Consider the following 16,684-nt stretch of genomic DNA (forward strand, 5'->3'; position numbering starts at 1 on the left):
GGCTGGAAATGCCAAAGGTAAAGTCCAGGTTGTGCCCATTAACCCATCTGTCCTCTTAGTGTGTGGGTTGTGCTCTCCTTGATCTAAGCCTGGGGAAAGTAGGTGAAACCTTGGAGTACAAAGCTCCTTGAGGCTTTCAAAGGGTTCAGGGATTCAGCTGCACCTGCCATGCTGAGACAGGATCAATATCCTGTGGGAGTGATGAGCAAACTGTTCCATCTCAGCTCCCCAGCTCTGGTCTCTGGTAACAGCTGTGCAGGACACGTCTGTGACTGCTCCATAGCTCCAATAATCCCCTCCTATTAGTCATTCAGAACTGCTGCACTTAAAAGAAGCTGTAAAACACATCAGCTAAACTGTTACTAACAGAGAAAAGTAGGATTATTTATCTAGGGAAAAAAACGCACACAGTGATATGAATTGTGTTTACTATAATTTTTTTCCCCCTAAGAACTCTATAGTTGTTTTTAGAGGAAATGTGAGGTCATTTGTGGGCCCTTGAGAGATGCAAATCAATAAATGGTGATTTTTTTAATGCTCTCATTATAAATGACTAGATGCTAACAGGGTCAAACTTAATCCTGTGCAGAGAGCCAGTGCAAGGGATATGAATCATTTAGATCTCTCTTAAGCTCCGTTTTGAGAACAAAATGTAGATATTCTTCTGTATTCTCAGTCTGTAAAAAGTGCCGACCTGCTGCTTTTTTTTGCAGTAATTGGCCCACGTACTCCATTGTTCATCTTGTAAGATGCCCAATGTGCTCCTGTGTGTTTTCAAAGACTCCTCTTCCTTCCGACTTGCCAGCGTGTGTATCTCAGCTCCCACGGCGGGGATGGGCTGGGCACGTTGTGCCAGGCAGGAGGAGCCCTTCACTGAGCACACAGCGCTAGCTCAGCAGGATCTCCGCCGGCACCCGGGGTGGGAAGCTGCCACCGCCACAAGGGCGGGCTTGCTGAGCGGGGACACTGCGGGAGGCATCCCCTCCTCCCCAGGACAGGGTGCAACAGGAGCTGGCTGTGCTCGGAGTGGAACTCAATAGGTCACTGCTCCCACATCGACTGCTCCTAGTCAAGGTGCGGTAATTAAACCCATCCTGTGTTGGAGCCCTCAGTAATTATTGTGTCACAGAGCCTTAATTGGGACAGGAACAATTCGGAAATTCTTTCTGTGCCTTGCAGTGCGGCAGCCTTAACCGCTAGCGAATAAACCACTCGCATGTTTAAAAATATCCCACATTCCTAAAGTAATATTTTAAAATGCATATTTTTATATAAATCTAATTTTGTAGAAATGTTGGCTTAGGAAAGGTGTTGCCTACAACAAGAGGCTGATTTGCCTCTCAGAACGTGGCAGCAGCCACAGATGAGTGCGTGTGTCAGAGCAGGAGCTCCCCAGAGCTTCCTGGAGCTGCTGGAGTGGGAAGCAGCCCACAGAGACAAAGGGCTAAACATGCAAACCAAAATATATTTTGCAAAGAGAGAGAAGCAATACTGGTGACGGGAAGTGAGAAGTTCAAGGAATTTATTTTTCTTTTGACTTTCATTTTTTTCTCTTCCCTTTCTAAAGGATGTCTAATGGTTCTGACTGTAACTTAAAAGAAGTAAGAGCATTAGTCTTCATTCCCTACACATAAAATGCCTGACAGGGTTTTATCAAATAAAGAGTCCAATATGCTACTGTTATCAGTAAGTGACTTCAGCAGCTAATTAAATTCTCAGTTTCTAAATCCTGCTCATAATGTCTGCTGACAAAGACCAAAACCCCTGTAGTAATTTTGGCTTTTAGGTGAGGTGAGGCAGGGAAAGAGGGAATGACAACTAACAAATTACCCAGGGAAGCAGGCTGGCAATCCACAGCTGACATTCATCATATAAGCCTCACTTTACCATGCAAGCGTAACAGGGTAGTTCCCCTCTGGATGCAAATCACCTCCATGGCCTTCACTGACTCCAAGAAAGCTGCCCTGCTTAAAGTACAAATCCAAACAGGTACAGCTCCTGGACCTCCTCTATAGGGGTGCCATACCCTGTGTATATGATCCTCCTGTGTATGGGGTATATACATAAAATCCATATATAAATATATACATAAGAACTCTCTATACCATGCCTAAATACTTACTTTAGATCGCAATTAAATTGACCATGACTAGACAGTAGGTTCTGAGCCAGTTTAGCAGACCTATGAATGTGCATATTGAAACATTTTTACTCACTAGAGCATGCAGTATGTCCTTAACTCAGAGAATTCTTAAAGGAAAACTGGCATTTATTTAAGATAAACCTGGGCTTAAAAGCTTTGCTGGTTATAAATGGACTCATGAGTTGGGCTCTCCCAGACAGAGAGGATGTTGTGTTCAGAAATCACTCAACACTATGGAGAGTGAGCAGGGATTTGCTTTCTCTGCTCTCTGAATTTCAGCTGATGAATAGTATCAGCACAAGTTTGGTTCTCAACAGCAGATGCTGGAGCCCATTACAGGGTGCAGCTCCTTGCAGCGAGGAGCTGGAAAAGTGTGTCCTTGAAGGATGAGGTGTGGCCTTCAGACATGGTCACCTCCAGTCTGACATGCCTTGTTTTCATCCCTCATCTCCCACTACACTCTCTCTTAACATAAATCTTGAGAAGTAAGACTTGCACCTGAAAACTGCAGTCTAGCTCCTGACCAGTCATTTTAAGGAAGGGAATATTCAGGGAGTAGATTTTATTTGGGGACCTGAAACCATAAGAATAAATAGCTGAATTTACCAGAAAGTTTTTCCAGGCAATATAAGCTTTATTATGGAATAGCTTTAAACCTCTAGCCTGAGAGTGAGAAGTTTTAGGTGCAGCTTTGGAAGGTGATTTATGAATAGATTTATTTATATGTTAATCTGTTAATAAAAAATGTTTCATACTGATAAAATATGTGACAACCTGAACTCAGCTATGAGCCACATATTAAAGACTGCATCTGCTCTAGTAGAGGTTTTGATTATGTTTTTAAATGAGGGAACTGCATTGGCCTGAAAATAAAGAAATAAATGTTGTATCTAGAAATATGTGCCATATAATTCAAACGTGTGCCTGGGAATCTGCAAGAAACAAATAATAAACTGCTTCTGGAAAGTCAAGCTTATTCCTGAACATTTCAAAATAGAGCTCCTGTCAGGCAACTCAATGGTACATAAAGATAGGCAAAGTATTCTCACTCTTTCCCAAAATTACTTCCCAGACTTGATTTAAAATTGGATTATAATCTTGGCATTCCAGCTAGATCAAAGAAATAAATACCTTCAGCAAAGCTGGGCCAGCCTCTGAGTGCCCCTGAGCTCGCGCTGCATATCAATGCCTAATTTTCTTATAATCTTTGAATGAATATTTTGAAAAATAGGATCACCTCTGGCTCAAGGATGTTTCTGCAAGGAAATCTGAAATACAATACTTTTACCTCTATTTTACCAGCAAACCCCACAGCACTTTACAAAGGAGTGCTACAGCCCTATTTCACACACGAGCAAACACCAGGCAGACAAACTGGGCAGATTAACTTCCACGGGCAGAGCCAGCAGTAAGAATTTGGCCCTCCAAGCCCCATCTGGTGCCTATCCAGCAGCTCTTGGGGATGCAAGATTTATCTCACATTTGCAAGTTTTCTGATGAGTGCCAGGGCTTTATGAACATATTGCGAATCCTTAACATTTCTCAGTGAAGTATTTTCACTAGGAAAGATTACTTGAGTGACAATTTGTGCTGTAAACTATATTACTCACTGTTCCCCATTGATTTTGTTTATCATATTTTATTCAACTATACAGAATGAAACCAAGTTAAACTCTGCCACCTCTCCTCACACTTCTATACACTTGCAGATCATGTTTCTCATCAGCAGACGTAAGTGTGGCACTACTGAGATCTAAATAAGTAGAAAATAATGCATTTAATGCTCAGTTTGATTCAAAGCACAAAAGACAAAACATGTTCCATTGGTTGCTATGTGACATATTGAGGACTGATAGGCAAGTTTTATTATTATTAACTACACTTTGTTGATACATGCTGTTGATTTACCAGTGATTATGCCACAGAGTTAAAGATCCCTTCAGGGAGCAGCAGGGAGGGAAGTGTGTCTTCAGGAGCAGCTGTGCAGTTTAAGAGCTTCATCTCTGCAGCAAGGATGTTGCTGCTTCCTAGACTGAGGGAGGAAAAGCTGGAGTAAAACCATCCTTACCAGAAATGCACTGGATAGGTGGCTGCAGTTCATTTGCTACAGGATGCTTTGGAAATGTTTTGTCTCTATTTCAGGTTTGAAAAAATGCTCATTCCAAAACCCCACAATATCAGCAGAAAGAAGTTTATTTCAGTAAGGTTCAGATCATGATTGAAGAGCTGATACTGCCTTAGTATTTTGGTAACTTCCTTCAAGCTTGGTTTTAAATCTTATGCCTCAGTGGGACTGAGAAATTCATCAAGTTTTGGACTAGTGACTGAGTAGAACTCTCCAAAGTGCCCATGTGAATATAGGGGATTATTTAGAAATGTGGAGCCAAATTTCAGAAGCAAATGAAGTTGTATGTTCTGTAGCATTTTCATATTTTGCAGTGGGGTAACTATATATCTGTAATTGTAGACCTAGGTGGTCCTGGAGAGGATTGAAGTCCACAGTCAATCCTTCCTAATTCAGGTTTATGACTGCTGGGAAACTCACACACACCCTTTCTGCAGTTAATCCTAACTTCAATTGTTGTTCTTAGTCAAAAAAAAAATATTAAATAGTCAATTAAAACATATTTTAATCTCCTTTTTTCTGTCTTTCTTAGGGGAAATAACTTATGTCTTCCAAATAGTTTTGCAATAGGTACACTTATTTATTCTTTCACAGTCTATTAAAATACAGTACAGACTCTAAAAGTATTTTAAAAACTTAAAATACTACTAGCCTGACATAATGTATCAGCACACAGACTTCACAGGGCTGCTTAAAAACTTTTCTTTAAGAGATCTTCCATTAAAACAAACAATTGAAACCAAAATATTTTATGAAATTATAACAGTTTCTATTACACTTTTCAGATGAGAGTCCAGAAGGAAACCTTAGATCCAGAGAGAAAGGAAAGGGTAAGAAGACAGGAAAGGAAAATGAAAAGGAAAGAGAAAGAGAAAAGGAAAGGGGAAAAAGGATGCCCCAAACAAACAAGGACAATTGTTTGAGATGAGAGAAATGCACATGTAAATGCTCTCTTTTGATGCTTCATAAAATAACTTGACCCAGAGTATCTGCATGCCAATTAACCATGTGTCTATCTCCTACTCCTTCAGATTTTACAAAAATGTCTAATAGTCTTGTTTTCATCTCAGTGCAAAAAGGTTGGAAATCTTTGTATCTCAAAAGGGTTAGAAAAATAATTTCCTACTCAGTTCAGTTGAGAACTGAGAATCCAGGTAAAATCACGGTGAGCAGGGGGTAGGCACCGCACTGCGATTTATGAAATGCCAACCAAGTAGCCTGCTTTTAACACAAGCCCCAGAACAGCATTCCTTGCAAAGAAATCCTAATCAGTATTGTGCATTTTAAAAAATTTGCTCAAAGGCTTATGTTTTTAAAATGACCCTTCCACCTACTCTATTAATTTCCAACTCCAGTATAAAACTGACTTTTCTATGGCCTCACCATGGAAGCTGCAGATTAGAAACTATGTTTCCGATCCATGCATAAATTAAACAGCATGCTTTCCAAGTGCACATCATTTAAAAAATATGTTCTATAAAATGTCTAATAACAAGAGTTTACAATGCATATAGGACAATCATTTAAAGATGGACATGAAACGTTGCAGAGATTTTGTTTCAAAGAGATTCTAAAGATTTAGCGAAGAGTAACCATTTTAAAACTGTGCATCTTGACTGCTGCAAGAATTTGAATGCTACATGCCAAAGTTCTCAACATTAACAGGTGCTTTTGGATACCCCACCTCAAGATGCTTATTTGTAGTAATTCTTTAACAAGGTGCTTTAGTTTTGGCAAGAAAAGAGGTAGACAAAATCACAAATGATCCCCAAAATACCTGGGCCTCAACTTTCTCATGGATATTGAAGTCCAACCAAAAATGTTTCTCACAAAAGTATTAACCACCACTAAAGTTTCTCACGCAACTAAAACTCATTTGGTGAAAAGCTTCTCAGGTTGCAAATGGAATTTCTGAAACACATTTCAGAAACATAGAGAGGTAGGAGAAAAATCTCTGAGAAGTTGGGACATTTGGTTCTGTGGAGCAGGATATGATCTTGTTCTGTTTCAGTTTTTGCTCCATTCCACTCACTAGTTCTCATGTAAATGATCAGTGCCACAGGCTTGGAAAAACAACCAACATAAAATTCTAAGTGAGGAGGAAATTTCAGCACATCATAGAGCAGATGAGAGATAAGAAAGGAAAATAACTGACCCTTTATTATAAAGGGACCCAAAAGCTGACACATCCCAAAATCGACCTCTCTTCCTTCACTCCACTGAAATCAAAATTCTTCTCTAGGTTAATGCTGTCTTTTTTATACAGCTCTTAATCAGTAGCTTGCCCAGTTAATACTAAATTTTGTCTTTGAATCTACTGCAATTCCAAGACAGTAACTTCCTTTCTAAGCTGCAGCCTCAGAATGCAGCACAAGAACACTTAAGAAAAAACAGCTTTAAACTTCACCAAACCATGCTTAGAGGGGTACACTCCTCACACTGCCAGGCTTTGTCCCACAACCAACATATCCTGCTGTCTCCACAGACCATGCTCCTCATGTTTCTGCCCTCACCTTATGGAAGTACAAATGCAAGGGAGTAGACAGATGTCTGTCAGCACAAACCTGCACCGTGAAGCAGATTTAACACCACTGGCAGGATGACAATGAAGTCCCACGAGGAGAAATAAATCAGAATACAATGTCAAGATGAAAAACTATCCCGATTCTGGCCTGGCAAGATCCACACTGTATTTTACTTAAAAGCAAAGAGAAGATATAAAATAATGCAAACTAACAGTGTGATTATCTCTTAAACTGCACTCTCAACCCTATAGAACTAAATGCAAGTTCCTTGCATTTCTTGTCTCGCTTTCTGATCTGACCTTTAAAATTATACACGGCAAAGGGAAGGTGGTGCCTTTAAACCACATCATGAGCTCTATGGAGACAAGCCAAGCAGCTACTTAGGCAACCATTAGGTCGGGAAACAATCGCTTCCATCATTCCCAACACGTGTGTCAACATAATTCCATGCTCTCTTTGTCATGCAAAAAGTCTTGGCAAAGTAACCGGATACACCCAGAAAGCAGGAGCGAACTAAGCTCATTATGTTAACCGGAGATCCCACAGCAGCCTCCAGTGCCATAGAAGGAGACTTCCCATGTCTTGCAGTGTAGAAAAGGAAACTCACTGCACTTAAAAAGGGCCCGAGCCAAGCCTCACTTCAGAAGTGTATGAGGGAGATTCACAATTGGGTTTTGTGGAAAGGGATCCCTGACAAGCACCAGAGGCTGTGGCAGGCAGTGTGATAACAGGCAGTGCAGAAGGTATGACACCTCTCATAACTACAGAGACTTCCCTCTCCTGTGTGCTCGCTGGAAACCTTCCAGCCCTGCTAACATGGCTCTGCAAAGAGAATCCACTGCCAAACGGGAGTAGCAGCTTCTCTAACTCTTTATTGTTGTCATTGGTAACTCCGGACTTTGTTTTCCTTTTAAAGGAAGATTCAATGCATTTTACAACCATTAAACATCTTTTCTTCTCTCCAGTTATACTTGTAACTCTTACTAACAGCAAAAGGCTTGTGCACATCAGAATGGCTGGCAATACTACTCTAATGGCTTCTTTGTGTGGTCAGGTAAAGGAGCAAGGCCTCTCAGCCTGTCTGAGAAAGTACTGAATACATCTTTGGTGATCTAGCAACCATAGAAGATGGTAAGTATCCCAGAGCATAAGTGTTAATTTATTTAAAGGTAAGCAGCAGGTGTTTTCATTAACAATTTTTGCTGTATCCTTCAATTCCAGATTCAGTGCAGTGAGAGTAAAGTCCCAATACTGCTTTAGGACTGCTTTTATGTCCCAGTACTGGGTATTTGCAAGCCCTTTCAAACCTCAGCTGCTTTGCCTTGGTAAAGGCAATGGTAACACACATTTTTCAACCCATTTTGCCTCTTAAATGCTTGCAAGTCCAATCGTGGTTTTAGTAATGCATTCAGCAAAACATAGCTCCTCAACAATCCATGTTCACAAAAGCTTACAAGGGCTAAAAATAAGGATTTTACTATTTTTACTAAAAATAGTAAAACCTTCTCCAACATGTTGCTGACATCTCTAAAGAAATCCAAGGATTTCTATTAATTGTTGTGCTTAAGCCTGTATCAGTCACACTACATGCTTTCTTCCTTAAGATGCTGTATTTTTGGCAAATGCCATTACCACCCAAATACTTCAGAAGCAAAACCAGAGAACACCATCCAAGTGGGCAAGTGTAGCAGAACCCTTCCCCCAGCATTATCACTGGAGTGGGAATAAACAGCTGGTTCTGACATTGTCTTCTCCCTGCTCCACCACTTTGGGCAAATTTACACTATATAGGCTTCTGAAAATGTACATCAAATATTACAGAACTTTCATTAACAAGTTAAATAAAACAAGAGAGTAAAAAGTGAACATACCTGAATAAGAGAAACGTTGTGTAGACTAAGTCTGAAGAGGTAGTTCCTGCATGAACAAGCAGAAAAATTACAAACTATTAGGCTACCAAGGAAGGAAACGAAAAGTTATTAAAGCAAGTAATAGTTTTTGGTCATTCATGTCTACAAACAGAAGGTTTTCCTGGACTCCACAGAATACAAAAGCAGTTATATGCCTGTTCACTGACTTGTTCATCAGTGTCTTAGTGAACCTAGTAACAAAGTTCTGAGCAGGTCCTAGTATTAAATATTCCATAATAGAATCCATAATGAAGAACCACAATGAAATCCCACCCGCAAAGGGCCATTTGCAAACTCTCAGCAGGCTTTAGTTGAAGTCCGTATGGGCTGCAGTCATGTTTTTCACTGAATTCTGAGAAAACTGGGATTGGACAGAAGCCAGCTGGAGCAGAGCTGACTCCACAGTGTGCTCCCCCAAGCCTGTCCTTGTGGGAATTCCCATTCAGGACTTCGTGGAAGAGAAGAGAGCACATACTTCTCAGCGGAATCTCTCTGCACAGAAAATCAGCAGGGAAATCAAGGCAGTGACTGCAGATATTCCCAATCCTTCTGTCATCGTCTCTTCACAGGCAAAGCAAGGGAATTCCTGACAGAAGTCACTGTAGCGTAAGATACCACATATCAGCTGAGCTCCTGTCACCTTTCTTCTGAAAGTTCATATCCCATCACAAATAGGAGGCAACACATATTTGCATAAACTTCTACAGATAAGTTAACAGGCTTTATCTCACAGTTTTGCTTGCTAAGACAATGCAGTTACCAGGAATCAGCTGACATATTAAGCCATACACACTGGATTGTGTGCTTGAGGCTTTTGGCCACGTCTAATTTCTTTCTTTTGCATCTCATCTGTCAGGAGGTCTAAAGAGCTGTGCTCCTTTTCCAACATCCCTGTCACCACAATGTCTCAGAGAAGACAATGTTATTTGCACTAAGCTTCTGGAAGTGGTTCTGTTTAAATGGTAGAAAGTGCAGCTCTGATTATACAGTTTCATCTGCTCTAGAAGTGCCAGTATACAGACATTCCCCCACCCAGTGAAAATGCATGTTCCGGAAAGTTTTAAGTCAGTAAACCTAGAGGAAAAATTCTATAGTGATGAAAAGGTCCTAAGAACTCTTCTGAAGAGCCTTGTTTAGAGTCAGTACAGCAGCACACTCTGTCCAAGAAAAGAAAGTAATTCAAACTTCAACATGTGCGAGATTCATATTGGGTCACAATGACCACAACAAGGTTTGCGAAATTTTTCCTCCTTCCTTTATGTATTACTTATATATCACCTGTTATAAGCATAGAGTTGCTTGTGTACTTTGTCCCAGTTCTATAAATAAATCAAAAGCTCTCAAATGCTGCTGACTGTTAATAAAGAAGCATAGGGACAAGCACGATGAGGAACTTGGGAAGTCAAACTCCTGATACCAAATCTTCAGCTGAGGTAGCTCTGACTTGCTCTGATTTGCACCATCATATTCTGTACTGGGACTAGTTACCCAGAGAAGAATGAGACCCATTAGCAATATCTGACAAAAATATATCAGTGATTATTATACCTCCTGTAAGTACACAGAGAAGTACACAGACACACACATACAGAGGAAATCTCCATCCTGTCTCCTGGTCCTATCACTGAAGATCCAGCAGTTCTTTTTTACAGTCTGAAACCCTATTCTGTCTCAAAGGCTGCATACATTCCCCAAAAAATTTGTTATTAACTCTTTAGCATCAGCAGTAGACTTAAATATAGGTGCATGCAGCAGACCAGAAGAACTAAGCTACACACAGCTGTAATTTTAAAATGGAGATAAATTCTCATCCAGTGATGGATCTGACAGCTCCCTTAGAACACCACATAGCTACTCACATCAAAACATTAATGCAGCTCTGGACATGACATATCATGGAATAAGGCTTCTCCTGGAGAAGGCCTCCAATCTTACAATACCCTCAGGAAAAAGTTCTCATAACTAGGGACTTGAAGTTTCTCTCCTATTGTTAAGCATGTTATTTAAATGCATTGATTTTGGAAGTCTCATAATGCAGATTTCAGCTCCTTGTTCTAGGCTTGCAAAAAGCTGGACAGTTTGACTTGGTAATAAGTTTTAATATTATGGGTTGTTTTTTTCCCGATAGCACTGCAGAGCAAATTCAACCAAAATATCTTTAATGAAAGAGACATATCTAAAGGACACAATTTTCATCACACTCAGCCAAAACCAATGCAGACAGAATAGTGTCCATTTCAATAAAGCCAGTCTGTCCTCTCAGTAACTTCTGCGTAGCACCTGGACAAAGCGACTTGGGTGGCTGAGACCTAAACCAGGCAGGAACATAGAGCTAATGTGAACAGCACAACGATTTTCCAAAAGCTTTATACTAACCTTAGCTCTCTAAGTCTGACCTTGGGGCTTTCTTACAAAAAGGTGGGTTTCCCTACTTTTTTAATCAGCTAGCCTCACTTGGTGTCTGCAGAGGCACTGGCAGTTTCTTTTTGTTTGTTTGATCCTTCTCACATCTTATCAGCAGCAATACAAACACCTGTAGGCAAACCAGGCTGTCAGAGACACCTCCCGACTCCATTTGACCTGCCCAGCTAGAACTGACTAATCCTTAATTAATAACATGCTCTTTTAACCATATTTGTTCTGTAAAGCTATACCAGGAGTAAAAAGCCAAAGGAAAAGATCTGCTGAATCAGACAGTGCCGTTTTTATGAATTGCGTTTTAACTGCAATTTCAGTCCAAGAATGAGAAAGGTCTCTGAATGACAGGCATGGTTTATTGTAGCTAGAATTGCCCCATTTGTGTCCTTTTTTCTCCTTGTGTTTGAAGTTATGTCTGTTTAATACCTTGCTGAACTATAATTTAGAGCAGCTGAAGGAGTATGAATGAAAAATATATAAGAACACTGAGATCTCCACATGAATGAATGAGGTGCCTTCTTGGTCTTTTTTTCTGTCTTTTTCCTCCCATTTTGTCTTGTAAGTGAATGTTGATTAATTCCTTTCTCTCCTAAATTAAAGCCACTGGAGTAGGCCAGAAGAGCAATTGCCTGGTGCAATGAGGATATTCTAATATCCTCCTTCTTCTGTATAAAAAGATGGTGCACAAACTTGGAGGGATAGGACAACCTTCTTAATTGCTGTCCTAAAAGGTCACACAGCTTCACAGTTTTACACAAAAGCTTTGTTTCATGCCAGATTTGGCTAAATTTCAGCCATCTCCAGAGCAAGTGACTACACTCCTCTGAGTACTCTGGGACAAATGACATTATGCCTCAAACTACTAATTATTATCACAACTAACCTTATTTTTCATAACCATCAGTGCCTTTCTGAAAGTGCCCACATTAAAGAGTAATGTCCTGAAGTCTCAGCCAAGGCTCTGGTTTTGCTGCACTAAGACACAGAGTGGGTTGATGATGGTTCCTCTGGAGATTGATTCTCAGCCAATGCCTATTCAAACAACCTGAGGGCAGATCCTCTCTGTCACCTCTGATTGCAGTAGGATATTATTCCCTAGCTCAGTTACACAAAGTTAGCTGCTGTAAAGACTGTTCTGCTCTATAAAACCTAGGCTTAAAGAATTTGCTATCTGAATATATACAGAAGAGAAAAAGATACATCATTCTCATTTAAATTTAAAGCAGAGGTTGAGCACTTTAGCCAACATCACAGAGCATATCTGCAGCACAACCACAAGCTGATCTCCTGGATCATTAGTTTATACCCTGGTTAGGAGAATAACTTGCCCCAAAGTTGGGGCACAGCAGGTAAACATATGCTGAAGTGGCATTTATACTCATGGGTAGATGTTGAATTACTTTCTTGAACTGGAAACTCTATGCTGTGTGCAGATGAATGGAGCCAGGCTGCAGCAGAAATCCTGTAAATTAAAGTATTTGTTAATTGGCTTCGTAATTTGTATTAGGCTGCTTGTAAAACTATTAAGTGCTCCCTGTGTACCACAAAATATACATACCAGAACAGCAAGAGAGCAGCTGAGATGTGTTTCAGGAAAGGGTGTGGAAGAATATACCCACTTAAATCTGTTTGCCATGACATTTCCAAGTCAAATCTGTTTATTAAGTGTTTATTTCATGTAGCCAATCGCACCTTGGGTGAACTCTGTAACATGGTGCCCATGCACTTGTTCACACATTGCCTAGCCTGGAAACAATTAACTTTGAAGGCGAAACGCTTTGGCTACAATGCCACTGAGCAACAGACATACAAAAAAAATTTAAGCCTTTCCATTGGGAAGCCACCTAACAAGAGTGCTTGAATAGTAACAGAGACTCTTCATCTTAGGAGCTCTGAAATTATAAGGGCTGCAACATGCTTCAGTCACTCATTCAGTCCTCCTTTTCAGTGACTCTTTTCAGGCACATCTGTCAGCACTGTACTGGCTGATTAAAAGGTGCTTCCTCCTAATTAAGAGAGAGCAGCTTTTCAGTTCTGCTGAGGTAGATCAGGAGGAACATCCCTGCAGCTGATGGACTGATCATGTATAAATGAAAGGCTATCCTAGCTTCAGATTATTTTTGCTATTTAAATGAGTGAGGCTTGTTCACATTTCCTAACTCCTCACACTCCAGGTGGGTAAGAAAACCTCTCTGTATTTCAGAATAAGCCCTGATATCAAATTGGGAGCCACAAGAGCCCACATGCTGACCACCACCAGAACTTCTCAGGACTAGGATATGCACACAGAAGCCAACAAAATGCTCCCTTAACTCAGCTGGTCTCTATCAGTACAAGACATGTTACACCTGCTCATCTGTTGCTACTTCCCTGCACCTTAGAGTAGGTGTGAGAAGCTCCCCCCTTCCTCCTTACAGGGCAGACTATCTCAAGCTCCCTCTCTTTCTAGGCAGTTCTCTGCCAGTAGAAACAAAGCCAACAGAAGCTGATAATAATGTTTGATCATGCAGAAAAAATACACATTGAGAGAATGTTGTGATTTAACCCCAGCCAGCAATTAAGTACCATGCAACCACTCACTCACTCCCACCCTCCCCAGTGGGAATGGGAGGAGAATTGGGAAAAGGTAAAACCCACAGGCTGAGATAAGAACGATTTAATAATTGAAACAAAGTCAATTATTGCTATTGTTGTTGTTGTTACAATAATGATAATAATGAGAAAGAGGAATCAAGCCCAAGAAACACAGGTACTGCACAATACAACTGCTCACTCCCCTCTGCCCAATGCCCAGCCCTGCTCCCAGCAGCAATTGGCCCTCCTGGCCAACTACTCCTGATTCAATACTCAAGCATGATGTTCCAGGGTATGGAATATCCCTCTGGCCAGTTCAAGTCAGCTGTCCTGGCCACACTCCCTCCTGGCTTCTTGTGCATCTGTTCCCTGGCAGAGCATGGGAAACTGAAAAGTCCTGGACTTAGCATAAGCGCTACTTAGCAACAACTCAAACATCAGAGTCTTATCAACATTATTCTCATACTGAATCAAAAACACAGCTCTGTATCAGCTACGGAGAAGAAAATTAACTCTATTCCAACCAAAACCAGGAGAGGGAAAGTTGAATAGAACTGAGGGAAGGGTGAAGTAAAATAAAATAGACTAAAATAGACTAGAGAACTGCTTCCCAATGTCCAGTCAGAGTGTTCTCTGTCAAAGTTTCAAACCATTCCAATGCATCCTATCACTGCATGCCAGGAAGAGGAGATCTGCACCTCCCTCTCACTTCCCCTCCTCAGGGTGGGATTGTGCTGCAATCAGGGTCCAGGTCTGCAAGAGGGACTCACAACTGTCACAAAGTAGATAATAAGAAAAATAATTAACAGAACGGGGTCCTCTGGGTGATATGAAACAAGACACAGAATTATGCATATGACAACTAATGCTCCCTTCTGGCACTCCTGGAAGCCATGGAGTGGCTGAGCCTCGGGCTAGGAGCCAGCAACTCCTGTCAGCTCTTCCTATCTTTGCTCCTGGAGGCCTTAGATATACTTTGTACTTCCACACTACATGACAAACACAGCTTAGTCATGCTTCATAACTCCCTAGGAGCTGGTTAGTATCATTCTCCCTCTTATCCTAATGGAGAAAATGAGCCAGAGAAAGGTTAAATGACCTTCTTCAAAGCACACAGCAAGTCAGTGATGGAATCAAGATCAGACCCCAGGGCTCTTGGCTACCAAATCTCATGCTAGATTAACACACAGTGCCTCTACGCAGATCCAGCTGTGGCTGAACTTTTCAGATGGTTATCCACATTTCGGAACTAGCCAACCATAGTAAGAAACCCAGCTCTTGAAGGATGATTCTGGCCTTTGCTTTCAGAAGGAGTTAATTACATGCCTGGTCCAGAGTGTGATGTGACAATCTGTTTGCAAATGTTACTCCAGTGGGCCATTTGAAGTGCCTGGCAAACTCTTACTGGAGAAAAGATGGAAAACCAGCAGCTACCCTACAAGCTGGATCCTTATTCACCAGTTATTTTGTTTCTATTGAAGAAAAACTTGTCCAATACATCATTCTTCCTCAAAAATCAATAGATGTACAACAGAGCACCATGCTAAATGGCAGACAGTAATATGATGCAGTTGCTGTATGAACAATTGCTTTTCCCAATGCATCTTTTCTCAGTTATAAATTCAGCCAGAGCTAGAGAAACATCCTCTTAGAAGAGGATCCTTATGCAGGCAGCATATCACTCTGATTAAACAGCTTCCAAATTAAGCCAAGGGCTCAGCTACTGTTTCTGTGTTGCAATGAAGCCCAGTTAGTACTTCTCTGTGGAAAGAAAGATGAAATTCCTCTATATTGCATTCAGTGGAGAACTACCACCAGCTTTAACGGCACAGGGCGCACGGCACAGATCTGCTCCTCTCAATGCTGTATATTCAAGGCCAGCTCTAGGAAGAGTCAAAAGAGGCAGACACAGCTGCAGAGCAGGCAGGACAACAGCAAAGCTGAGGCACACTTGGGCTATGCCAATATGCAGAAATCTAGATGGATGGATGCTGCTGGGGAAGGGAGAAGCAAAAAGGGGATTAGCCTTTGGACCAAAAAGCCTTGTCGCTGTGGCTAGCACAGGTCTTTCCCATGAGAACTTCTTCTGTGTTTTATAAACAAAGATAAAGTTTGGATGTTATTAAAAACAGTGTCTCGAGATTTGGACAGTTCACGCCTGGCCAATCAGGCCTGGGGGAAGGTTTCTGACTGACCAATCTGGGTGACCTCTGAAAAGTCTATATAAGCTGAAATCAAAATAATAAAGCTCTCTTTTTCTTTTCACACTGAGAACCCGGGTCCTTTTCTCTGCTAGCGGCTCAACAGTGACATGTCCCCTCTTCCATCAGCTTTCAAAGGGAACAGCAAGCTGGCTCTCATGTGTCTGGCCCTTCTATTTTCTCAGGGCAGGAGAAACAAAGCCTCACTGCAGTGTGATTGCACATCCTTGGGGGTGACAATATGCTCCTGAGACACTTCAAAGATAGGGGATTGTTTTGGTTTTTTTTTTTTTTAAATATTGTTTGAATATATTTATAAAATGAGGGACAAATTTTTTTTTGGGGGGGGGCGGTTTCTGTTACATTTCCTTCCTTCTTTTTCATTACCTGAATTTCTTTAAACCTCAGAGATGAAAACTGAGCCAAATTTTCAAAACTCACGTGTGGGTTTGTTCTTATTTTCCTGGAAGAGTGACTCCATCTCTGAGACCATCACATATTATCCCACATGTCACCTCAACTCTCTTTTGACATATAGCTGACAGCTCCTCTCTTCCTCTCCCCTCCAGTTGGCAGTCGCAGAGCACTTACAGCACCTTGATGTGGCCCCAAGACACACAGGGACCTTTGCAATCCTATTTGCCCATCACTTTCAGTAAGTCACAATGTAAAATTTCTCTTCGTCTGATGCACTGATTATTGTTCAAATCTTCCCTGGCAGCCTCCCCACCTGCCTACTTAGGCTGATAAACATCCTCAGTTCTGTCAGCCTTTCCTCAAACTCTGGA

General features: G+C 41.2%; 1 protein-coding gene across 4 annotated transcripts in view; it reads right to left on the minus strand.

The window, feature by feature from the left end:
- SEMA5B (semaphorin 5B) overlaps nt 1–16,684 on the minus strand; it is a 270,385-nt gene that overhangs the window by 96,783 nt on the left and 156,918 nt on the right. For all 4 annotated transcript variants that reach the window (XM_085066953.1, XM_085066954.1, XM_085066955.1 and 1 more), the window contains exon 6: nt 8,665–8,710. In XM_085066953.1, the coding sequence (XP_084923079.1) occupies nt 8,665–8,710 (46 nt within the window). The remainder of the gene's footprint in view (nt 1–8,664; nt 8,711–16,684) is intronic.

The sequence above is a fragment of the Lichenostomus cassidix genome, chromosome 7, assembly GCF_008360975.1.
Source record: "Lichenostomus cassidix isolate B80296 chromosome 7, HeHo_3.0, whole genome shotgun sequence".
Taxonomy (NCBI): domain Eukaryota; kingdom Metazoa; phylum Chordata; class Aves; order Passeriformes; family Meliphagidae; genus Lichenostomus; species Lichenostomus cassidix.